The sequence below is a fragment of the Oxyura jamaicensis genome, chromosome 28 (assembly GCF_011077185.1).
Source record: "Oxyura jamaicensis isolate SHBP4307 breed ruddy duck chromosome 28, BPBGC_Ojam_1.0, whole genome shotgun sequence".
In the NCBI taxonomy this organism is placed as follows: Eukaryota; Metazoa; Chordata; class Aves; order Anseriformes; family Anatidae; genus Oxyura; species Oxyura jamaicensis.
In genome coordinates this window covers 97614-122336 of record NC_048920.1, presented here as the reverse complement: position 1 = coordinate 122336, position 24723 = coordinate 97614, and the positions used below count along the sequence as shown (strand labels likewise).

Genomic DNA, 24723 nt, shown 5'->3' with positions numbered 1-24723 from the left:
GGAGGAGTGTGCAGCACCAGGGCACGCGTAAGGCTTTGACCAGCTGGTTTCCTTTGAGCTGGGTGTAGCTGAGCCCCAGCTTCAAACACCCAGGTGCCTGGACTTGCTGCTTTGATCGAACAGGACTTGGATGGATTCATCCTGAGAGACTGGCAGGAGCTGGGCCCATGGAGGAGCCCAGAAGGTTGCATGGGAGCATGGAACTTCCTCTTGGAGAAGGATGTGTCTGGGCATGGGTGGTGCGCAGGACACTCGATGATGGGCAGTTGCTCTCAGCCAGGCTCAGGAGTGAATTTCACGCCACAAAAGGCAAAGTGGTTAGTGCCTCGGGCTGTCTGGGTGCTCTTGCTAGCATTTGGCTTTGATCAAACCAACGGATCCCACCCTCTCATTTCTCCTTACTGAGAAAGCTGCCAGAGACCATGTCAATACTCTAGTTCACAACAGGAAACTTTATTAAACAACAGGAAGCCCATGCTCATGCGTGGCCTTACAAAACACCTCACCCTTCTCTCCCCTTGCTCTTTCAGTGCCGCAGGGCTGGCAGACAGCGGTCTAATTCTCATCTCCACGCTGGGCAGAGCTGCTGGCCTCAGGGCTGGACCTGCGGGGTAGACTCGCATCTGCCTCCAGCCCTCAAACAGAAGGTCTGCCCTGCTCCCAACGCCACTTCAACCCTTGCTCCATCGTGCATCCCTCGACTGCTGACGTAGGCTCAGAAGATGGATGGCCCAGGGCTGAGCTGGCTGGTGAATCACTCTTTCCCCCTTCCACTGGGCTCTGCTCAATATCCTGAGCTCAGACTGGACCTCCTCGACAGGAAAGATTCCTGCTTGCAGCTGGCTGCCATGAGGAATGTGAACATCATCCTGCAGCACTATAACTTCACGGGAAAGCTGACCAACCGGCAGTCCCGGGATGAGGGCATGGGTCTCATCCGCACAACATTTGTCATCATCAGCTGCATCATCATACTGGAGAACCTGCTCGTGCTGCTGGCCATCCTGCGGTGCCTGCGAGCCCGGCGCTGGGTCTACTCCTGCATTGCCAGCATCACCGTGAGCGACCTGCTTGCAGGTGTTGCCTACCTTTCTAATCTCTGCCTCTCAGGCAAGAAGACCTTCCAACTTTCACCTCAGCTCTGGTTCCTCCGGGAAGGCATCCTCTTCATTGCACTGGCTGCTTCCACGTTCAGCTTGCTTGTGACGGCCATTGAGCGCTACAGTGCCATGGTAAGGCCAATTGCTGAGAACGAAGCCAGCAAGACCCTGCGCTTGCGTGGCCTCATTATCTCCTGCTGGCTTCTGGCCTTCATCATTGGGCTGCTTCCACTGCTGGGCTGGAACTGTCTGTGCGACTTCAATGCCTGCTCTGTCCTCCTGCCCCTCTACTCCAAGAACTACATCCTCTTCTCTGTGGTCATGTTCAGCATCATCCTCCTAGGGATCATTGGTCTCTACATCTCCATCTTCCAGCTGGTCCAGGCCAGTTCTAAGCAAACCACTTCTCGGCACAGCCGCAAACGATCCCTACGCTTGCTCAAGACTGTGCTGATGATCCTGGGTGCCTTCATCATTTGCTGGAGCCCTCTCTTTGCCCTGATGCTCTTTGATGTATTCTGTGAGACACAAACCTGCAGACTCCTCCACAGCCTGGACTGGACCTTGGCTCTGGCCATGCTCAACTCGGGAGTTAACCCCATCATTTACTCCCTCCGCAGCGTGGAGGTGCGCCGTGCTGTGGGAAGCCTGCTGTGCTGCTGCTGCCTCAGGGTTGGGCTTTGCAAGCCTGGGGACTGCCTGGTCATCACAGACATCAACTCTGGCTCATCCACGGAGAGCTCCCTGCGCTACCGGGAGAGCTTCCGCAGCTCTGTGGCCCTGAATGCCCGGCCCAGAGCACCTCTCTCCAGCAACTCCAGCATGATGAGCAATCTCCCCAGCCTCTGAGAGGCCGTGGGGAGAGAAGGGATGGCCAGACAGCCCTCCAGGACTTCACGCTGCTGGTTCTGGCCTGTCAGAACTGTCTGATGATCAGCTCGGGCTGACCAGGTGCTGTCTCACCTCAGCTGTTAACTGTGGCCAGGCTTTCCAGCCCCTTTTGACCAGGATGTTGCTTCATTGTGGGTGCAGCATGGGAACAGTCATTGCTGCCCTGATGGGATACAGGCACAGTCTGGGATCGATGCAATGCTGAGACAACTGCTGTGCCTAGCTTCCAGGTGGGCCCTGCTCTCTGTGTGCATGTTCATAGATGCTGTACCTGCCCTGGCAAGGGCATTTTCCTCCAGGGCACGACGAGGGACAGGATGGCTATCCCCATCTAGACTATCCCAACCCTTTAGGGTCAGGCTAGGCTGGCAGTGCTGCCACAGCATGTCATGCAGGGCTGCAGGTGACACCTGAGTCTTCTCCTGTAGCTTATAGCCTTCTGGAGTCACTGCAGTGGGCACAGCTGCTGGAAAGGAATGTGGGTTTGTTGTCTTTGCAGGGAGTTAGGAACTGGGATTGCAAGTGAAAATGTGTGTGGCTGGGGTCAGCTCAGAGGTCCAAGGCCAGGAGCCACGTGCCCACCTGCTGTGCAGCACAAACCTCTCACAGGACTGGCAGAGGGCTGCAGCAGCAACCTGATCCCTCACAGGAGTGCAGAGGTGGGCACTGTGCCCAGCCAAGTGCTGTGATTGTTTCCAGCCTGGCAGCAAGAGCTCTGCTGTGCCTCTGGGCACGGATCTGCACCTGCATTGACAGCCCTGGCACCACCGTGTGCAACGGGAGGTATGACAGGACGATGACTCTGGTGTCTGGTGCCACCATGGCACCTTGCCAAACCCCTTGGGTAAGAGTAGAGGGATTGCTGTGCCATGTGGGTTGTGCTCCAGCAAAACCAAGTTCCTTACACAGTGGCGGTGCCCATCACGGTAGTCACTGCCAGGTTGAGCAGCAGCTTCCAGATGCCTTTGTGTCCTATTGTCTCCAGTGGGGTCTTTATTACACCTGAACGTAAGCAGCATGATTTGTTTCCTCTTCCTTTCTGGGACAAAACAGCTGCATCCTTCCAGGAACCTTTTTGAAAAAGAACATTTTGCAACAGAATATATTTGCAAGAATCACATCAACAGCCTGGAACTGTGTCATCACCTTGAGGGCAGAGTGGGCTGGAGCCTGCCCCAAGCCCTGTGAAGTACAGCACAGCTGGGGAAAGGAATCCCAGCAGCTTGGAGCTCTGCCACATCTGGAAAAGGGGAATAACCCCATGCTCTGTTCTAGGGGTCATCAACATTAGAAAAGTGAGGGCCCCAGGAAGCCGGACTCACAGCAGTCATCTATGTACTCCCTCTGCTGCCACAGAGCTGGGCACTGCTGCCCTGTCACCCAAACCTCATGCCTGGCTGCAGCCCCTAGCACATATGTAGCTTGCTGGCTGGTGTCTGAAGCATCAGGAGATGCCGAGGTGCTGTAACTCCATGGGCAGGAAGCTTATCAGGGAGCTGAGGTGCACGGACACAGAAGGGACTGTGGGTTGGGGAAGTGTTCCCAGAGAAAGGCTGGCTGGGCCTGGCAGGGGCTGTTGCAGGGCTCAGCGACCTGTGCAGCAGGGCCAGCACGGCTGGGGCTGTGACAAGTGCCAAGCAGCACTGCCAGCTCTCACCGGGACAGCACAATGTGCAGAATGCCCACCAGCACAGGGAGGTCAAGACCAGGCCTGAAAAAACGTCTGACACCAAAACAGCCCCATTCCTGCCTGGGCCTGACGGAGACACGGCGGGGCCCAGGAGGCTTGCCCGGCTGCCCCTGCTTCTCTTCCCAGCAGGGGGAAAAGGAGAGCAGTGCCCACTGCCCCCGTGCCCTGCAGGAGCCAGACCCAGCCTGGCCCTGGGGAGAAGATCCCCACAGCTCACAGCCCGCTGGCCCGGCCTCTCGGCAGAGAGGTGCTGGGCCTCGCGCCCCTCTGTCCGCAATAAATCTTGGTGAGAAACCCCCCGCTCGTTCTGCGTTTCTTTCATCTGCCAGGCGCCGCCTGGTCCCGCAGGCCAAGGACCTCGGCGCGGCCAGAGGCTGGAGGGGGCCGGGTGGCGCCGCGGGAGGCCGGGCGGGGAAGGCCCGGGGCGGGCGAGGACCCCGGGCAGGCGAGGACCCCGCTCCGCTCCCGGGGACGCCAGCGGTGCCCGGGCTGCCCCCTGCAGGCCGCCCCCCCCCCCCCCCGAACTACAGCTCCCGGCAACGGCCCGCGGCTCTCCCCGAACTACAACTCCCGGCGCCCCCTGCGGCCGGGCGGTGCGTGTGGCGTCACGCCGTTCCGTGCGTGTCGCGTCACGCCGCTCTGTGCCGGGCCGTGCGTGCCGGGGCCGCAGTGGCGGGTCGGGGCCGGGGCCGCGGCGATGCTGGAGGAGGCAGGCGAGGTGCTGGAGTCGGTGCTGAAGGCCTCGTGCCTGCCGCTCAGCTTCCTGCTCTTCGTGCCCGCCGTGCTCCTGCTCCTGGGCCCGCCGCCCGCCGCCGAGGCAGCCCACGAGTTCACGGTGTACCGCATGCAGCAGTACGAGCTGGGCGGGCAGCCCTACGGTGAGGCGGGGCCCGCTCCTCCGCGACGGCCCGGGCGGTGCCGCGGTTGCTGGCGGCGGCTGCGCCCGGCCCCGCGCGGGGGGGGGGCTGGGGGAGTCCCGGGGGAGGCCGCGGGGCCCGGTCCCGAGGGAGGCTGCGGGGTCCGGTCCCAGTGCAGCTGAGCCTCGCTGCCTGGCTTCAGCGTGAGCAGGCAGGTGGCGAGAGGTGGCCGGGGACCCTGCTCGGTCCTCGCAAGCCCCTGTCCGTGACTTGAGCCCAGTTCTGCTGCGGGTAGTCCGGCTGCAGCCATCTTGTGCGGGCGGGGAACTGGGCCGCGAGCTCCGTTTTTTTCCTTTGCCCGCGGCTCCTCTGTGCCCAGGCTGATTACTCTGTGATCTTCGACCTCTTCTCTTTCAGCTGCGTCTCGTGGCTCTAGTGCTTCCTCATGTGGGAGTCCTTCTGCAGTCCTTCCTTTGTATTAGCATTGGCCACCAGTTCTTCTGGTTGCATCCAGACTGCCACTTGTGCAACGCCTTTCTTCAAGTCAGAGCCGTGACCTGTTCTGGGAATCTTGGCAGTGTTGTAACTCTCAGCCCCCACCCCCTCATACTTGCTAGTCAAGAACCAAGTGTTTTATCTGAGTCTTCTGCAGATATTTATGCCATATCAGGGCACACATTCTGTCTGTGAGTGGCTCTTCCGTGCTCGCTTTTCTGTGGCCTAAGTTTCTGACTTCTGATAAGAAGACTTCTGAGAATAACAGGCATACATTTATTTTGTGCTCAGTCTCTAGATCTTTCAGGGCTTCATAAGATTAAACATCAGCAGAAGTTATGAAATGCCAGCCATGCCTGCACGCTTTGTGAATACAACAGATTTGACTTCTGAATATCTGAAATTATTTCTGGGTTATTCCATCACAGTATCTCTGTGTCCACATTTTGAAACCTCTGTTATTGAGAGCATCACTGAATCAGTTTGCATTGTTTAGGCATCACTGTTTGGGGATGATGGAGTAGTTATCCTCATTATGGATTGTTTCTGTGGTCTGAGGGGCCTGTAATTAATACTTGTTTATTTCACAGTGTGGGAGCTCTGTATGGAGACTTCAGCGTGCCTTACCTCTTTCTCTGTGTGTGTGGCCCTCACTGATGCCATGCAGTGGAAGTACAAGTCTTTTCTTGGTTTAGCTGATTTAACCTTTGATGAGATCAAACTAGTGTTAAGAGTCCTGTTGAGCCACATTTAAACCTAGCTGTTAGTAGCTGCCTGCTTTGGCATAGGCTGAGATGCCTTCTGGAGCACCTTATCTTACCTTGGCTGTTTGTCACCTCAGTGTGATGAAGTATTCAACGTAGGTGCCAGGATTGTGGGAGAAGAAAGTGGGTTTAGAGCATTTTAAATTGTAGGGTAGCTTTGAACATGTCTTGTTATACAAGATACTCTTGTGGTCCTCTCTTCCAGAATGCTGGAGCTGCTGGCAAGCCTCTGGCCTGCTTTTCCATCAAGTACTGTACTGTTAAGTGGGTGACGCAACATGCTGAAGTTGAGAGCAGGAGATAGTTTGTGATTTTGTCTGTTACAGAGGCATTCTGGTGGACGATCAAGAATAGCCCTTTGGATGGATGTGGGGTAGCTTTGTGGTGTCCTTTCACTGTCAGAAAAGACAGGCTTGTTGTCCTTCTTAGACAAGGAAAAGAGATGAACTTAGCTTGCTGCAGGTCCTGGCTGCTCTGAAGTTTGTTGGATTGTGACCAAGATTGTTCTGAGAAGGACCTAGGCTCAAGCAAAGGGGATGTGATGAAATCACTTCCTAAATGTCTCCCTGCTTTCTCTTCACAGGCACCAGGAGCGCAGTGCTTAACACAGAGGCCCGCACAGTAGAAGCGGATGTACTCAGCCGCCGCTGTGTCATGATGCGGCTGGTGGATTTCTCGTATGAGCAGTACCAGAAGGCTCTTCGCCAGTCAGCTGGTGCTGTGGTGATCATCTTGCCACGGTCTATTTCTTCTGTCCCACAGGATGTTGTAAGGGTAAAAAATAATAATAGTTAAAAAAAAAAAAAGTTCCCTTTCTCTTCTGATTGGAGATATATTTGAGGGGGAGTGAGGCTTGGATTGCTGCAGGACTGAAAGCTCCTGTTGTAATGCATAACAAATCACATTCTGATTTTGAAACTGATCTTTCTCTCTGATTTTTTTTTTCTCTGCTCTCTTGCATGTTTAGTAGATACTAATTTTCTGTCTCGCTTAAAACCTCAGCAATTCATGGAGATAGAGCCAGAAATGCTTGCTATGGAAACCATTGTGCCAGTCTACTTTGCAGTGGAAGATGAAGAGCTGCTGTCTATCTATGAACAAACACGGGCTGCTTCTGCATCACAAGGATCTGCCTCAGCTGCAGAAGGTGAGTTCTAATAAGCGGGGGGAAACTTTACAGGAAGACAGTCCTGATCCCACCTCCAAGAGTAGTCTTCTGTGTTGTAGCCCAGCATTCTGTTGCCTTTATGTTTATTCTGTCTTTGTTAAAGTTCTCTGAGATCTACTGGAATAAAAACACAGTATAAGAGTGTGTTACTCTGGAAGTACAATTGCATGGGAGTGCAACTTCATGCTGTTGCAAGTAAGACAGAAAGCAAGACTCAGGTTAAAAACAACACTGAAGTTATGTGACTACAACTGTGGACAAAAGCTGAAGCTTTTTGTTTGACCACAAGTCATTCTACTGCTTCCTTGTGTTCCCCAGTACAGTATTAGTGGCCTGCTGATCATGATGAGCTTTAAGTCTGTTGGAGAAAAGTTTTTGTTTTAGCTAGTTTGAAATAGGGGGATTTCAGAACAGAATGAAAATGTAAGGTCACCAGGATCCCACGTCGGTGCATAAACACAAGTGACAAGTGAGAGGAATAAGGCGACTTAAAACTAATCTCTCCAGTGCTCGGTTAGCAAGGAAGATAAAGGGGTGAAACTTCCCCAGGTGTACCTGTCTTTTTTGTTCTAGTTCTGCTGCACACTGCAACTGCCAATGGCTTCCAGATGGTGACCAGTGGGGCTCAGAGCAAAGCCATCAATGACTGGCTTATACCCAGCATAGAGGTGAGTTCTGGATAGATTCAAACTTGAGATACTGATGTGACCTTTATGGGGACCTCGTTAGGCATTTGGACTAATGGGGGAAGTCAGGGTATTCTCGTCCAGTATCTGAAGTATCTCAAAACTGAGACCACTGGAGAGTCATGCAAGGGGAGATGCTGAGTGACGCTGATCTCATTCCTCTGCAGGGAAGGCTGACAGGGCTGGGTGGAGAAGATCTACCCACTGTTGTGATAGTTGCGCACTATGATTCCTTTGGAGTGGCTCCAGTGAGTATTCTATTTTTCCTGCAGCTCTCTCTTCCTGTCTGTACCTTTTTCCCGTGTGGCATCTGACCCTGTTTATTTTTTTTCTTGGTCTTAAGGACCAGGGGTAGTTCTAAGTGGAGTGTGGTGGTGTGTTAAAGGCTGTTCTGGAATACAAGAATAAGTGCAGGGTTGCTACTTTGTCTGTGTCCCACTTTGTCCTGCAGTGGCTGTCACACGGTGCTGACTCCAATGGCAGTGGAATATCAGTGCTGCTGGAACTAGCCAGGCTGTTTTCACGGCTCTACACTTACAGACGAACTCATGCTGGGTAAGCCACTGCCCTCTTCTTGGTTGAATGTATGTAGCTGAGATCAGGTAGAGAAGGGCTTTTTCTCTACACCCCTAGTAGTCCTTTACTTCCTTCCCTGTTTTGCTTTCTTCCAAGCACAGCAGTTGTTAATGGCTGAGCTCCTGCCTTTGGTTTCTTTAAGACAGGTAGATCTACATAACTGTAGGCGCAAGTGGAGGGGATGATGTGAGAAGTAGATTCCATCCTCAAGCACTAGGAATTCCTCTACTTTACCCGTCTTGCCACTACCTTCCTATGTGGCACCTAGGAAACGTTTGTTAATGGGCAGTTTGCTTTGGATGTCGGGTGCTAACTGTTGTGATTGTATCCCACCTCCAAGTCTGAGTAAATCAGTTCTGTAGCCATGAAGTGTCGTGTGCTAACACTTTTCCGTCTTCTTTGATGGGCAGGTATAACTTGCTGTTCTTTGCATCTGGAGGTGGCAAGTTTAATTATCAAGGAACCAAGCGATGGCTGGAAGACAATTTGGACCACACTGGTGAGTTAAGGGGCTGGCATTCCAGTATGTTCCTGTCAAGGCCTCTTAATATCATTGTGCTAAGTGTCTCATATGTCAGCCCTCCTCTTAGAATCCTCTTGTGCAGGCCCTTGTGTGTGTGTGTGTCTATGAAACTTCGAGCACAAAACATAGCCTGAAAGTTTTGGATTTTTCTGTTGCAGATTCCAGCCTGTTGCAGGACAATGTAGCATTTGTTCTCTGCCTTGACACTCTAGGCCGAGGCAATAGTCTCCATCTTCATGTCTCAAAGCCTCCCAAGGAAGGGACCTTACAGCATGCATTTCTGAGAGAACTGGAGCTGGTAATGAAAAGCACGTTGGGCAGATGGGAACTTGGGACTTAACCATGGGGAGCTGCAGCTCTCTGTGATAGAAAGGGAGTAAGACATGACAAAAGAGTGTACCACTGAAATAGTTTATATGTTGTTTCTGGTCACTTGATTTGGAGTGCGAACATGGTCACGCCACAGTGCTGAATGAAGCACGGCAGATCTGCATTTTCTGCTATGTTTCCTTATGGCTTGTGGCTTGCAAAAGCTACCCAGGTGATTTCTGTAGTGACATTAAAACATTTTTTTAAATGGCATTAGCTGTATCTTACAGGTCAAGTATATTTACCGTTGGTAGCAAAAAAAAAAAAAAAAAAGAATTGGGTATAGATGGATTGGACTGTGCAAGATGGGATAGTGCATGGCTTGGCCTTTCCCTCAGGTTGTTGCCAGCCAGTTCCCAGAGGTGAAGTTTTCCATGGTGCACAAGAAGATAAACTTGGCTGAGGACATGCTGGCATGGGAACACGAGCGTTTTGCAATCCGACGCTTGCCAGCATTCACCATCTCCCATTTGGAGAGTCACCGGGACAGTCTGCGCAACAGCATCATGGATAGGAGGTTAGAGGCCTTGGGGAAGGCTGCAGTTGAAATCCAGCCCATAAAAGCAAATTGGTCTTGTGACTGTACTGTTCTGACAGTCACAGGATGGGGGAGAAATCGTGGGGAGTTAGGCTCTGGATTAAGTCTTATGCATGATGGTTGCTAGAAGAAGCTGGTCCTATTGACAAGTGCGTAATCCCCCCCTCTTTTGCTTTAGGGCACGAGTAGACACTAAGGCACTAACCAGGAATACTAGGATCATTGCTGAGGCTTTGACAAGGGTCATCTACAACTTGACAGACAAGGTAAGAGCTGCCCATCCTGCAGTGCTAGCCTGGCTTGTCCTGCCCAACTAGGCTTGCTCTCACTGGCAGCCTCTTTTTTCCCTTGCAGGGAGCACCTGCAGATCTGCAGATCTTCACAGATCAGATGGTAAGCACAGCATGTTTTTGTAACCTGTGGAGAGGAGGAATTAGGAGCCTGGGAGAGTTCTGGTCTCAGCGCATGTGACTAACTCCCTTTCTTTGGTGATATTTTTCTGCAGCAGATCCAGCAGGAGCAACTTGAATCAGTGATGGACTGGCTGAGCAGTCAGCCCAGGGCTGCTCAGCTGATTGATAAAGACAGCACCTTTCTCAGCACCTTAGAATATTATATGGGTCGCTACCTGAAAGATGTCAAACAGCATCATGTAAAGGCAGACAAACGGTAAGAAGAGAGGTGAAAGAACCAGCCGGGGCATGCAAACTCGCCCGTCCCTCCAATGAGTCTTGACTTCAGCTTTTCTGACTTCTTGATATATGGCTACAAGTGATTGCTTCTTTTTGCTCTCCTGTCAGTTTTGGTTCATGCTCTGTTTTGCTAGAGAAAGCTCTTTATCATTCAACACAGTAACAAGCCTTGGCAGTTCCCTCCATCTGAAGAGCTTGTTTTTTCCCTGCTTTGGTTCCACCCTTCCTGCTCTGAGTGCTGCTTCTCTCTGCAGGAAAGAACTAAGGTCCCTTAAAGCTTTCTTTGTGAAGAGGCAGCTTCCTTCCTGTCTAACCTGCTTCAGTTAAGGCAGTTTTGTGAATCCAGCAAGGCATTGTCTGTGTGCCTCTTAAACGATCAGCATGTTCAGAATTTCATCCTTGGGCTTCTAACCTCTATAAAAAGAAAAACCTGGCAACAAAAAACTGTCCAAACTCTTAGGCAAGATCATACCACCTGTCTCTGGTTGGATTAACTTACTGGGAGCAAAGCTGTGGGCTGTTCTTACTGCAGTGTCTAGAAATGCAATATATCCTGAAGAATTTCTGCTTTCCACAGGGACCCTGAGTTTGTTTTCTATGACCAGCTGAAACAGGTGATGAATGCATACAGGTATGGCCCTTGGGCACGTTGGTCTGTGGTCTGTCTCTGTGGCAGTAGCTGTTGTAGCAATTTCATGTGTTCTTTCTTTATTGTAGGGTCAAGCCAGCGATCTTTGACCTCCTCCTGGCTGTCTGTATTGCAGCCTACCTTGGTGTTGCCTATGTTGCAGTGCAGGTAGGAGAAAAGAAGCAGGAAACAAACTTTATTTTCCTCGTAAATCCAATTAGCCACAGTAACTGGGAATCTCTGTGTTTGCTTGGTTCACTGTTACATTCTTGAAACTACTAGCATCAGTGGTACAGGTCTGCACAAATGTTTTTGTAAGCCATCATTTTCTGTACAACCTCAAATAACTGGCTTTGTTGTAGTAATTCCTTAATTCCTCTTAATTCACTAAGTCCCATTCTGTTCTCACACTGAGAGTGCTCGTAGGTGATGCAAATGAGGTGTTGCATTTGTGCATTATTACTGTTTTAAGCATTCTAGTAAACTTTCAATTTTTGTGTAGAACAGAGTAATTTTTATTCGAACTTAAAAGGACTCATGGCTACTTATTTTCCTTCAATTTCCAGCATTTTGGTCTCCTTTACAAGATGATACAGAGATTATCCCTTAAAACCAAGCAGCAATGAAGCAACAAGTCATGATCCTTACAGCAGCACTGAGCCATCGGTGAGCCCATCAGGAACCTTCTGCCTTCCACTGAATCCTGCTGTTTCTGTTCCTCTCTCTCCTCTTTACTACTCTAGAGAGGGGAGGAAGGCAGAAAGAATGAAATTTCAACTCCTGTGCACCTTTCAGGTGCTTTTCTTCCACTTATTGCACCATGCCTGTTTTACTTTGCTTTTTTGCAAGGGAGAAGCTCAGAGACTTCAGAAGTTTGTGCAGGTTGTTTAAACGCTGAACAGCTGATGCTGAGCAGCTTTTATGAGGGTAGAACAAAGTCCAGCACCTTCATGGACACGTGCCGTACAGCCAACTTGGAAGCTGGAACTACAGAGCAGATGTATTACCTCTGCCCGGCAAACAAGGACTCAGAGCACTGCTTTAAAAGAAAAGAAAATGTGCATATGCAAATTAAAGAGAATACTATTAGTATGTTTTCTTATGGCACCTCTTCCTTAAGTTCACTGCCTGGCTTTAGGAAGGTGTGCTGAGCAAGCAGTATCTCCAGCAAGCATCTTTTTGCATTTTGTTTAGACAGTGCAATAACTCATTCCCTTTTCAGAGGTGCACTGTAAACAGTTTTGACTGTTATAGAGGGAATGAGGAAAGAGTGTTAAAACGGGTTCCTGCAGTAGGGTTCTTACCAGGACATATTGTCCTGCCTCTATTGGAGGATGCATTTTGCTGTATACTTGATTTCTCTTAAAGTTTGTCCTTGAACAGTTTGCTGCCACCACTCTGTGCTAAACTCTTGCATGGTTTTTAAGAGGTGTTCTACAGTCCCAAATGCTGCAGGACCATGTTTTGTGGCGTTCCATGTATTTAGTCAAGCTAGTTTTATTAGTAGCAAGAGCAGCACAGTTCCATCTGAGCTCTGGTCAATCATTGTTCCTCAGTTTATGCTTCCAGAAGGTTCTGGGTTTTGGGCTGTTTTGCTGTGTCCACCTGCATCTCAGGGTCTCATTTCACATTTTTCAGCTCTGTTATTTCTGAAAACACTGTTCCTGGCCTGCATGTATACGCAAATTTCCAAAGTGCTTGTTGCTGTCTCCTTTCATACTCTGTCCCTAGTATGTAAGAAGGGAGGCAGGTCACTTGTCTGTTAGAAAACAAAACAAACAAAACACACACACACAAGTTTTATGAATGTCATTTTAAAAGTGGCTGTTTTGAAGACTATAACCATGAGATCCTATCTTGGAACTCACGCTTTTATGTTTATCCTCAGGCAAGCCTTGTTTATAGTTAGTTCTCGCCATCCAGAAGTGTTAGTAGTCTAGTTGTGAGTGCTGCATGAAGCTGTTGAGGGCCAGGTAACCAGTTGCCCCAGCATTGCCGTCATCTTAACTTTAAGCTTTTTTTGCATTCCGGTGACTGAGATAAGCAGGATGGTACTTCTCACCAGTTTCTGGTGAGAGGTGGATATGCTTTCTGGGCAGTGCTGTACTTTGTTTACCCCCAGGTTCTTCTGGAATGTATCAAGATCTTTGACTACAAGTCCTAGGCTAGCTGTAGTTCTAGAGGGTCGACTGAAAGAATACCACTGTCCTGCCGCTCAACAAAGTCTCTGAGACCTTTCTTTAGTTTGCTTTCTGCATATGAGAAAGCTATGACAAGCTATGTCAACTACTTATCTCTTTTTTTCCTTTCTTTTAAACAACTGCTTTTATTTAAAGTAGCATTTCTTACAGAGGCTGAAAAGCTCATGTGGATTTGAATGATGGTGTTACCTTTTTTTTTGTACACAAGGAAAATTAAAGCTCTGCATCCTTGTATGCACCACAGCTGCTGTGTGCATGCTCCTTAAAAGTTTGTTTGTTTGTTTGTTTTTAGGTCTCTATCCATGTCCCATTGTCTGTGGGGGGGGATGACAAAAGCATGGGTTTCCATCCATCTTTGTTTCTTTTGCTGTAGTCTCTTTGGAGTACCTTTGCCCCATTGCACGTGCTTTCTGCTAATGTGTAGCAACTTGTACTTTAAAGGGTCTTTTCTTCTCAAGGAGAGCATGCTATTGTCTGTGGCTCCCTGTAATATCAGCAGGTGGCATGGTATCAAGCACTCCTGAAATATCAGCCCTACAGGAAAACTTGCCTTTTTTCTAGTGTGGGTTTTTTGTGCTTGTTGAAATATGTGTCTCTGCATGCTTGAAGTATTTGTGACGCTCCTCTGCCAAATGAATTTATAATGATTTCAGAAAGTGGTTGCTTGTTCTTGGGAGGCTAGAAGATGAGCTTAGGTTGTGTTCCACTGATTCTTATGCTCTGCACTTAGAGACTGCACATACTATGCTCTGGGAAGGTGTAGATCTGGACTGTGTGGGTATAGAACATGCACGGTACAGTGGTTATCTGGAGAACTTCTCTGTAGGTTCTGAATAGCTGGAAGCGGTACCAGGGGCCTCCAGCTGTATTGTATGTTTCTAGCGCATTACTCTTGGACAGGGTGCATCCCCTCCAGTCCAGCATATTACTTAACCAAGCTGAATGAAACTCTGTTACTTCAATGGAGACAAATAAGAAAGCCAAAATTATTAGCAATCTTGCTTCAGCTTGACTTGATGCACTTCAAAATTTACAAGTAGTGGCAAGAGAGGCAGAACAGGCCCAGAGCATTCTTCCTTGCAGTGGAGACTATCAGCCTTCAGTTTTCCAGCTATGTCCTTGGCAGGGCTGTAGCATTAAAGCAAACACTTTATCTCCTTGTGGTTTCAACAGTAAAATAACGCTCCTGATGCAGTGCCAGAAGCCAGTGGCAACTGTGTAAGAGACAGGTCGGTAGAGGTAAATGGAGAAACTTCATAAACTCCAGGGGCAGCTGGGATAGTGCATTGTTCTCTCATGCACAAGGGTAATTTATCCCGTAATCTGATTAGATGTGTTTCATTATAGTTACCTGACTGCCATAGAAAGTATTTCCTACTACAGATAAGGGTTTATGCTTCTGATCAAAGTGTGCGTATGCTGAAACATTATATACTCAAATCTGAGATAGTCAAATTCCAACTTCATCATAGCTGGAACAGAGCACCCATCCTGGGAGTGAACTTAGTTCCAACGTTGCTATGTTTCCTTTGGGAAGTTGAGAGAGAAGCATGTAAATAGCCCCTACTATTCTGTTAGGTTTTAAAAGAGTACAAAAAATGGTGCTGATGCATACTGCAGCACATCCGATTCCTCCTGTTACCAACATGACACACAGAGGCAGAAATGCAGCAGCTGTTCTGGTAAAATAAAAGTTCTCCACATTACATAAGAGCTCTGTGTAGCAGATCCTCGCACCCCTATTTTTACCTATCCTTTTATCAGTTTCCCTGGTCTGAAAGGAAGAAGCATGAAAGCACATGCCCGCATATACACAGCTAGCTAGCGGTTACCTTTCTAGCCATAAAACAATGTTCTTCACTATCTGTCTGACTTGACCTGTTGTCCTGGTGCTGTCAAAGTCTGTGGTTTGCAGAAATTTGCATTTCCAACAGGATTTAAGCACTGAAGCTGTTTCATTCTTTCTGTCCACTTCTCTCCTTCCCACTTCAGGCACTAGGGATTACATGTGAGTAGTTTGGACTCTTGTAATTTATCTCCCAAATCAGAGAGGTTCCCTGCTATGAGATAAGTACTACTGTGCAATACGAATTCCACCCTTGTACTCACAGAGTGCTAAGAGGAAGGACCTTTAAGTCAAAATGGATATAGGTACCCCACTACCTGTGGCTGGAAGAGTAACTACAATCTATTTTAAACCTTTAAAACCACAACTACTCCCCAAATTATTGTGGGCATTGGGTTTGGGTGATTTTTTGTTGTTGTTTTTGTTGTTGTTGTTGTTGTTGTTTCTGTTTTTTAAATCACACTTGGTCATGTTCATAACAAACCAAAACAGAGCTTCTCCAACACCTCATGGCCAAGCTTTTAAGTGCATTTAAGAGCTGTGCAGTTTGACTTACTGATCTGAAATAATAGGGGTGCTACCATGTGTCCCAGTAAATTGGGCCTCTGGATGTTGAAGTGTGGACTCTTACTTGCTCCCTTTGATTTGCCTAGTTTTCACTTGTAGTTATTGGATAGCAACTTCAAAAGTTGTAATCTGAAAAGTTTGCAGCTCAGGAAAAAGTGTTAATTTATCTAGTGATGTTAACTCATTTATCTCTTGTGTGTGTCCTCAAGAACAAATGTATATTGAGGTCAGTATTAAAAAAACTATTAGCAAAGTCAATGCAGTTTATTAACGTTTTTTCTGATTATAAATGTAATGGTATTTAAGTATTTTAGCATTTTTCATTTCCTTGTTTGTCCCTTTTTCATTTGGAAAAATAAACCAAGTGTGAGTTTGATGGACAGATTGTTGGAGAACAATGTGGTGCTGAAAGCTTAAAAAATTAGAATATATATAAAAGGGGGAATATACCCCCCTGCAGAAAGAGAGAAAATACATGTGTTCAGGGGCAGGCAGACATCATCCCTTCTACACTGCCAACAGTAAAATAGCTTGATAGAAAACATTTACAGAGTCCAAGCCAGATTCCAGCACCCTGAAGTGAGTAAAATTCCCGTTTACTTGCTGGGTTCTTGCTGATTTGAAGCAATGAAAATTAATATGCGAGGCAGCTTGGTAGCGTGAAGACCGGCCTGCTCTGGCTGCTCAGGCAGGTGAGCAGGAGGCCACTGTGCCACCTGGCGTTACGATGCGACTTTCTGACCACGCACCAACTAATTATTCTTCAAATTACAAATGTTGCAAGCGATCTGTTCTGTCCGACTTCTGAAGAGAGCAGGGGTAGGGAGTGGGACCTCTGCACGCACCGAGGGGGCTCTGCCTGTTGCAGCCCCTCGCTCGCCGCTGGATCGGGGCTCCCTCCCGGCGAGCGGCTCCCGGCGGCCCCGGGGCGGTGCCAGGCGGGGCCTGGCCCCTCGAGGGGGCGGGAGGGCGGGTGCGGGCGCCCCGCTCCGCCGGGTGTGAGTGGGGCCGGGACTGGCGGTGCCGGCGGGATGACCGGGGCCGAGGAGCTGGCGGGGCCGAGCGGCCCGGGGCTCGGTGGCGGGGGTGGTGGAGGAAAGGTAACCGCAGCCACCGCCCGGGGGCGCGGGGGGAGCCGTCCAGCCGCCGTTTCACCGCCGGGCCGGGCCCTCTGCGCCCCTCGGGGGCGGCCGTGCCGCTGCTGCGGGGCCGGCCCCGGGCCCGCCCTCCCTCGGGTTGTGGAGGCTCCCGGCAGCCGCGGTGCGCGTTGGTTGCGGGCCCGGACCCGCGGCGCTGCGAGGGACGAAAGGCTTCAGCACCTTCACTGTGGCTGTTGGAGCTGGTGATCTCTCTTTCTAGAAAAGAAAGAAAGAAATGTCTTCTAAGTCGAGGAAAAGGCTAAAAAGCGAGGCCAGACCTCCAGGGGTGACAGGAAAGCCCCAGGGACAAGACAGTGAAGAAGAGGGCATGTTCCAGGTAGGGCCTGAGAGGGCATGTCAGGCAGGGCCTGGTTCTAGGAACACACCGTCCTTCCTCTCGTACTGGGCTCCCCATCATCACCTCCTGTGCTGTAACGGAGCGTTTCGTAGTTGGGCTGACTTCCTGGGGTGCACCTTGGCTGCCTGCTGTTCCTCCACCTCTCCTCTGCCGTTGTGAATGACCCAGCAGCCCTGCAGGCTGCAAATGAGTTTGTCATGGCGCTGGGCTTAACACTGGTTCTGTACACCTGCAGATTGGGAAGATGCAAAACGTCCGAGTGTCCTGCTTCAAGGGGAAGGTCCTCGTGGACGTCAGGGAGTTCTGTGTGGACAAGGAGGGACACATGAAGCTGGGGAGGAAAGGTACAGCTAGCTACCTTCTTTAGGCAGTGGTTGCCTGTAATCTGATGGTGGAGCTGTGCTTCGCAAGGAGAGCCTCTCAGAAACAAATGCATCCTTCCCCTTCTGCATGGAGCTGGAAACGTTAAGACTCTCCTGGATCCCTGCTGAGACTTCCATGTCACTGGGTTAGGTGTTCCTTTTCCTGGCAAGGTATTTGATGATGTGATCTAGTGGCACAACTTGGTGGCTCATTGCAGCAGCGCTACCTGAGCAGGCGATGCAAGCAAAAGGAGCTGTGACAGAGAAAAGACATTTTTCTTCAAAGCTCTTTAACTGATGAGTCACTGTTTAGTGTAGGCCTTTTGCTTTGAGACTTTGACAATGACTTGCCAACTTGCCTCTAAGTTCACAGGCTCCAGACTATTAGGTCACTCTTCCCTCCTGCCATGTGTGCTGTAGGGCTCAGCAAAGATTCAGATAATGTGGGATTCCTTGAGGAACCTTTGGGTTCTTGCTATTGATTTTTGTGTCAAAGCAGATGAATTTCTTTCAGCTTGATTTGCTTCATAACCACGAAACTTGTTTTTCCTTACAGAAATTAATTTTATTCTTCAGAGAAGTTACAACTATAAATTACTCACAAAGAGGGAACTGTTTATGAAACTTGGAAGCAAAGCCATGAAGGCTCTGTGCCTTTGGAGCAGGGAGGGAAAGGAGCATTGTGGGCTCCTTCCAGGCTGGAAGAAGCACAGCTGCAAAATAAGACAGAAGATCTGTTAGTCAGAACAGAAATTGTGAAGAAATATTCTTCATTTAAGTAATGTCTCTGCTGTTTTTTCTCAGGAGTTCTTGGCCCCTGATTTTTATCTAGAGAAATTAATAAAGCTCAGGCCCTAGTTCTTTAATGTACTTCTTAACAGAGCCAAAAGGAACAAGCTGGTAATATCTTGCTGGAATGCACTCAGCAGTTCCACCACCGTATTTGTTCCTAAGGGAGATGAAGGCCTTATCTCTACTGAATCTAAACAGATACCAGTTCTTCTCTAGTGCTGAAGCTATAGTACCAATTTCTTGTTAGCAGCAGGCTTTCTAAATAGAGCTAGAGCTGGCATTCCCTTTGGGCAGTGGAAAGGATGGCATCTGAACTGCTGGGTGGAGCAAGACTTTCCTAGAATCCCTTTCCAGCTCATGTCAATGGGAATTTTTCTAGGGAATAGACTGTAAGGGGCTGTGGGACTCCCTGAAAGGCAGCCTGAGCTTATGTTCTCACGTAGTGCTTCTGTGATAGCACTGTGTACTTCTTGATGCAGGTGCTGAAGCACTGACACAACTGTCATGCTCAGAAGGCTGCCTCTGTTTCTGGTCTGGGCCTCTACCTCAGATTCCAGCTTTCCCTTCTGTAGCTAGTCTGAAGTAGCCAGTATGGGGTGCTGCTTGGTGCTTGGTACCCCTTACCTGCTCTGAAACCTCTCCTTTATTTCTAGGGATTGCCCTGTCTGCAGTGCCCAGTGGAACCAGCTGAAGAAAATCATCTCTGATATTGATGCTGCTGTCAAGATATTCTAAGATGAAGAATGTTGGACACCTTCAATCAGTTTCTTACCCTTTGAATGCACTGAGAATCCTAGGGCCAAGAATTCCTACCTGGAGCTTTTCCCTCACCTGGCTGGGGTTCGTCATTGAGGTCGTGGTAACACTGGAAAGGCTAGAGACTCTTCTTATTTTCAAGAAGTAGCTCGTAATGAGCAGGTGAAACTAGAGCCAGTGCTTTGAAGTAAGACTAAAACACTTCTGCTCTCAAGCAGCCTTGAGGTCTGTGCTAGTGAGGGAACCATGATGCCAGCCTGGCTTTCCAGGGGTGGATGGCTGGCAGTCTACCCTGTGGAGTGCTTTGACTGCTCCGCATCTGTTACTGTCTTCCACTTGGTTGGGTGTTGAGAAAGATGGCTTTTGTATACGTCATGTTGGCATCTTCTGTGTTTCTTCCACATGCCATTTTGGCTATTCCAAGTACTTTCTTTGTTTGTGGGACACTTTTTTTTTTGAGTGAAGAAGGGTGTTGTTATTCTTCAGCAACTGGTTTGTTCGTAGAGGGTGAATATGCACAATAAATGTGTTTGCGTTATAAGAAGGAGAGGTAGTGTTTCATAGGCTGGCAACTTAACTCCTTATTTCAGGCACCCTTCTTTGTAGGCTGCTGTCGTATTTCTCTTTCAAGAATGCTCTTTAGTGTTTATTCTTATGATATAGTCGCAATAATCCTGCAGTCAGATGGCCGTCTACTCCAGGCCATGGGAAAGGCAAGCTAGGATGCGAATCATTCAGAGGAGCTTGTAAGTAGGAGGCTTATTAAACAGAGGGGAAATTAAAAGCCTAAGATGGAAAGAGGAAAAATTACAAGCTATGGAAAGAGTAGAAAGAGGGTGTTTTCTGCCTGAGCTCTGAACGGTTCACACTCTGATATCAGCTGTGGCAAGCACAGCCTTCCTCAGCAAGACTTTTCCAGACTTTGCAACAGCTTGCGTCTTCCATCTATTTTAGGTTCTTCCTTTGCCCTGGTTTCCATAGTATCTGAATGCTTACTGCTCTTAAATATATCCATCTGACACTTGCAACACCTCAGTGAAGTAGGAGGTACTAAGGCCCTTGTTCTGTAGAGGTGCTGGGGCTGCAACAGCTCAGGGTTGTGTGGAAGATGCGGGGTGGAGCTGTGAATTGAAAATAAGCTTTCCTAAATGCTGAACTTGTAACTGCTGTAACTTTCGCTAGGGATAGGAAGAGAGCAAAAAAAATCTTTCCCCAGAAAACAGTCTCTTAACTAAATTTTGAAGGGCTTGCTCCTGTAGCTGCGTGGGGGGGTGGAAATGGGTAGACTTAATGACTGAGGAATTCCCCTCCGATCCTGCATTCAGCTAGTCTCTAGCCCAGTGTTGTATTTCTTTGACTCCAGTAGTGAGAGAGCATCAGTGTAATACACTATCGCAAAGGCAGGTTGTTTATGCTGCAAGCTTATTCCTGGGGAGTATCACTGATATAACGCTGCAGTACACTCTTCAGAGGCTAAATGTAATGGGAAGATAAAGAACTTAGGAACAAAAGAAAATAAAAAAGAGAAAAAGGAAAAAGCAGGCTGAGAAGGTAACTTCCCAATAAGAGTGGGACAGTGCTTAGAAAAGTACCTGAGAGATAAAGTCCCTAGGTAATGTTAGAAGTATACAAAAAGCTACTGAGCTGAGGAAGGAAAGGGGAGTAGAGGCAGTTGGTCTTGTAAATATGGCAGTCCTCTGGAGTTTAAAGCTCTTGGCTTTATTTAGATGGCTTGCAAAAAGATGCTGCTGCTTCTCACCTCAAATCATCCTAAAATGCGGGCCGTAGGATTGTGGCAGTCCTGACAGTCATTTGTCAATGAACTGTCATAAGATCAAGCTTTGCAGGCTCTTGCAAAGGAGTAGGTATGTGGGCAAGACTGCTTGTACTGCAGTCAAAACCCAATTTCTGCACCCACAGCAGAAATGTTTCACTGGTTGGGTAGGGCTGGTCATGTACTCCTGAAGTACAAGCTGTAGACGTGAACCCCAAGATATGAGGGAGGCTCCATCCTTCTGGCCCAGCCCTGGGGTACCCAGACTGAAGCGTGTGACATGAACAACCACCACCGTATATGATGGCCACTCCAGGAGTACTAATGAGGGAGAGTGGGGAGCAGAGGGGGAGTGGCAGGTCAAATAATCAGTGCTTAACTGAACTTGATCAGCTCAAATGAATATTACGTGGTTCTAGAACCAAAGAGTGGCCTTCCCTTAACTGAGAGAGAAGGAACTTGTTCTATTGCTTTCTAACTGGTTTTCTCTTCAGGAGTTAGAAGAAGCAGTTTGCAAACAACCCCAACTATTTAACAGGCAACAAGGCTTTTTTTTTAATACATCTTCAAAGGATGGCTGCTCTTGATCAGAAAGATACCTGGAATCTTTGTTCGTTTCTAATCTGCCTGCTGTTAGAGATAAGGCTTGTGGATTTTATGGCCAGAAGTTAAGAAATAGTTCATTTTTGGTTTGTTGTAAAGTTAAAATGTTAAAAAGTTAATGTGAGATTCATTGGATATCTGTTACCCCAACCAAAAGTAACCAACAAAGTCTTGGTAAATGAGAGGATGAAAGGTTATAGCAGTAAGTTGTACTCTTGCTTGTCTTTCTCTTACACTATCAATCTGTCTGTTTCGGAGCAGTTTTCTCTGCAGAACCTCTTACTCCAGAGCAGAAACCTTCAAGTGACACGAAGGAACCGATATTTTCTTCAGATACCATACTGTTGCTGGGGTATTTTCTGCCAAGGCATTTTTAACTAGACCTTTGGCCCTACTGCCTAGGGAGCAAATAAATGGGGGAAGGCAGGTTGTTTTGATTGATCCTTGAAAGATCCCTCCCCCTGGGCTTCTGTGAAGATTTTCTGCCTCAAGTGCTGTCCCTTACATGATGTTGGACGTTCAGGGCCACAGCTGGTATTCTCTCCATTCCTCAGTGCCTTTAGGGGCTGGAAAGAAAGGACAGGCACTCCTAATGTAATGTGTATTTTGCCATTCCTGTATCCTTTGAGCCCTTCTCAAATTTTGGCCACAAGACTGGGCCTCTGCACCTTTTAGCATGAGCTGCTTCTGTCTAAATACAACAACTTTTATGCCAGTGTGAAACCAGGAAGGCACAGAGATGCTTAAAGAAAACAGTTTTTTTTTTTTTTCCTTTTCTCCTGGCAAACATCTCTCTGTACACGTGAAACATCCTCAGCACACAATGTGTTTTTTCTTTAGCAGCTTCTTTTTGAAGTATTGTCTCAGGTTTGGGAATAACCTGTTCCTTCATTCCCTGGGAATTATGCCACTGAGCTCTGCCATGCCCCCTTTCAGCTCTCCCTTCTAGCTTTCTTCAGTGACAGACACAAGCAACTTATTTGTCATCTGCAAAAGTGACCTGTTACTTCTCTTTTTCACTCTCTTGGTGCTATGACTATCTTTTATCTACCCCTTAATCCTTTCACTGTGGTATATTCTCCATCTGGCTCTGTAAACTCTTTCCAGATGCTGACTGACAGCTGTTCTCTTTCCCATTTACCAGCAGTATTTTCATGCCCATTTTTCTCTGCTGCAGTCAGGGATGATTATACTATGTCTGTTCATGGACTCCAAAAAATACCGGATTCTTTCCCTCTAAATAGACACTTTCTACCTGAGGCACCAGGTCTCTCATGCCAGAACATAAACCTAGAGCAGCTTGTGCTGGAGCACCTGGCATGAAAAAGCAGGCTAGGCAAGGAATGGTTCTTGAAAATATGACTAGCTTAGCCACAATCATCCAAGGTAGAGATTGTTGCTGTTGTGATAAATGTGCCTTAGTTTTATGGTTGTTGTATCTGTTTGCAGCTGTTAAAAATGAGGATGGTTTAACATGTCATAGGCTTCCCAGATGATGCATCTGTAGCCTCTGAATATATGGCAGAACCCTGGCAACGTCTGCAGGAAATATAAACAGGAAGCTTGACCAATGTGGGGAGTTTATTTTTGAGGTTGAATTTTAGGACTGGTGCCACCCTCAAACCCAAAGCAGTTCTACACCAAGAACATGGAGACACCTTGCAGTGGCCCCTGGGTTTGGGCTAGACTGAAACAAGCTGAGGGCCTTTGTGACTCCATTTGAGTAAAAAGCCTGGATGCAAATTCCAGTAAGCTCTCCTGCACCTGCTGGCTCTGAATAAATGTTCTGGCACATGCAGGTGAGGATGACAGCCAGGGCTAGAGAAGGAAGGGTACAAAACTCTGAGAAGGGTTGCAATTGTCTGCTGAGCACAGTAATGAAGAGGAAGGAATCCACAGTTACTTTCTATCGAGGGCCAGTGTGCGCACCAGTAGAGTCAGACTTTTTTTTCTTTATTTCTTTTTTTTTTTTTCCTTTTTTTTTTTTTTTTTGGTAAAATCAGGCATAGCATCTGGGCAGTATTTGAGCTGGTGCCCTGGGAGGCAAGCTGTGTGAGCTAGCATGTGGGGCACAGTGGGGAGAGGGCAGGAAGCAGGATTAAGATGTGAGCAGGCACGAGGGGAATTTGAGTTGGGCTGCTATGTTTGGGAGCATGGAGCTGTTGTTGCACTAGGTGCATGTGTTGGATAGCAGGTCCCCCCTCCTCTGCCCACTGCTTCCATCCACCCTCAGGATCCAGGACAAAAGTACTGGGAGCTGGCAGGAAGCTGCTGGCAGAGATGCAGAGCAAGGTGGAGGAGAGAGACCAAGCTGTACCTGCACTCTGCTGCTTTTTAAAGCCTTGGGCCCAGGCTGCGTCCCTGCAACTGTGCTGCTGAGGGCAGCCGTTCCTCGTGGGGCAAAAGTCTTCGGTGTTTGGTGCCTGAGCATAACCCTGGTGTAGCAGAGATGGGAGCAGTGATGAGAAGGCCTGGGCCACCTGAACGTGCTTCTCAGACAACTGCTGCCTCACAGCATCTGTGAGCTGGAGGAGCTGGTGGGAGAGCAGTCCCTGTGGTGATACAAGGAGGCAGATCTGCCCCTGGCAGCAACAATGGTTGCTGAAACAAGGACGTGCCAGCTGCTTCAGACCCATCTACTGCAGCCTGAACAGGACCTAGCTGGAAATACTGCTGCCAGGCAGCAGGTAGAAGCTGAGCTTTTCAGAAGCAGGCGGCTTTTGTCCAGGTGGGCCTGGGACAGAGGGACCTGGTCAGGGTTGTCAGAAAGGGGCCAGGCGGGGCCTTTTGCAGCTCAGCCTCAGGACAGACAGGTGCTTGGGGTGGTGCTCGCTGCCCTGCTGTGGTTGGGAAATTTTCTGCTATAAGCAGTTGCTTTGCCTTCAGTCCCCCGTGCCGAGACACTGAGGGGATCGGGGCTCGATACTGATTTCAGAATACGAATGCGGAGGCAGTGGGTCGTGGCCTGCCTCATCTGCCAGCAGGACAGAGCAAGCTCCTGTTTCGCAAGGAACAACGGTGCCTCATTTCCTGAGAGCCTGGGGCAGGCTGTCCTGGGATGAGCACCAGCTCCTACGGGAGCTCCTGCCGAGGGCCCCGGGCCTGCCTGCGGGTGCCGGGAGCTCTCCCGCGGACTGCGAGGACTGGGCCCAGGGCCCCGGGTGGAGCAGGCCCCCCTTTCTTCCGCGGCAGCAGCCCGCAGCTGCGCGGCACCCCCGGCCGAGGGGCCCTGGCCCCGCGCCGCCGCCGCGGGCCCGCAGGGGTCGCTGCCGAGCGTTCCTTTGTGGCGCCGCGGCGGCGGCGCTGGCGGCGGGGCTGTTCCCAGCCGCGCTGCCTCCCCCGGCCGCC

At 49.1% G+C, this 24723-nt stretch overlaps 4 protein-coding genes across 6 annotated transcripts in view; all 4 read left to right on the top strand.

The window, feature by feature from the left end:
• Window positions 1–722: 722 nt before the first annotated feature.
• On the top strand, window positions 723–2828 carry S1PR4 (sphingosine-1-phosphate receptor 4). Its single transcript, XM_035348463.1, has one exon. It carries the CDS (start codon window positions 723–725, stop codon window positions 1947–1949), a length of 1227 nt encoding a protein of 408 aa, XP_035204354.1. The 3' UTR covers window positions 1950–2828.
• Window positions 2829–3837: 1009 nt separating this feature from the next.
• The window catches only part of CELF5 (CUGBP Elav-like family member 5), a 61942-nt gene continuing 41056 nt past the window's right edge, over window positions 3838–24723 (top strand). Inside the window, exon 1 of the mRNA XM_035348157.1 lies at window positions 3838–3861. The gene's annotated coding sequence lies outside the window, so the exon portion shown is untranslated. The remainder of the gene's footprint in view (window positions 3862–24723) is intronic.
• On the top strand, window positions 4288–12752 carry NCLN (nicalin). Of its 3 annotated transcripts, XM_035348149.1 has the most exons (16): window positions 4289–4559; window positions 6381–6571; window positions 6800–6944; window positions 7539–7633; window positions 7819–7899; window positions 8103–8206; window positions 8638–8726; window positions 8909–9048; window positions 9458–9636; window positions 9836–9923; window positions 10012–10050; window positions 10163–10326; window positions 10927–10980; window positions 11067–11145; window positions 11544–11643; window positions 11827–12752. In XM_035348149.1, exons 1-15 carry the CDS (start codon window positions 4379–4381, stop codon window positions 11601–11603), a joined length of 1689 nt encoding a protein of 562 aa, XP_035204040.1. In that variant the 5' UTR covers window positions 4289–4378; the 3' UTR covers window positions 11604–11643; window positions 11827–12752. The 3 variants fall into 3 exon arrangements, with proteins under 3 accessions (XP_035204041.1, XP_035204040.1, XP_035204039.1); XM_035348150.1 differs by having other exon boundaries at window positions 4288–4559; window positions 10166–10326; window positions 11544–12752; XM_035348148.1 differs by having other exon boundaries at window positions 11544–12752.
• On the top strand, window positions 16623–19542 carry LOC118179276 (activated RNA polymerase II transcriptional coactivator p15-like). Its single transcript, XM_035348462.1, is given in 5 exon segments — window positions 16623–16691; window positions 16951–17067; window positions 17324–17432; window positions 18896–18912; window positions 18915–19542. Coding segments are annotated over 5 exon segments (375 nt in total). The 3' UTR covers window positions 18978–19542.

Bases quoted from the DNA above. Each gene is read 5' to 3' on its own strand.
- S1PR4 (XM_035348463.1), top strand. From the start codon at position 723: ATGGATGGCCCAGGGCTGAGCTGGCTGGTGAATCACTCTTTCCCCCTT.
- NCLN (XM_035348149.1), top strand. From the start codon at position 4,379: ATGCTGGAGGAGGCAGGCGAGGTGCTGGAGTCGGTGCTGAAGGCCTCG. The intron at 9,049-9,457 runs GTAATGAAAAGC...CCTTTCCCTCAG, and splicing joins TTCTGAGAGAACTGGAGCTG to GTTGTTGCCAGCCAGTTCCC. The intron at 11,146-11,543 runs GTAGGAGAAAAG...TTCAATTTCCAG, and splicing joins TTGCCTATGTTGCAGTGCAG to CATTTTGGTCTCCTTTACAA.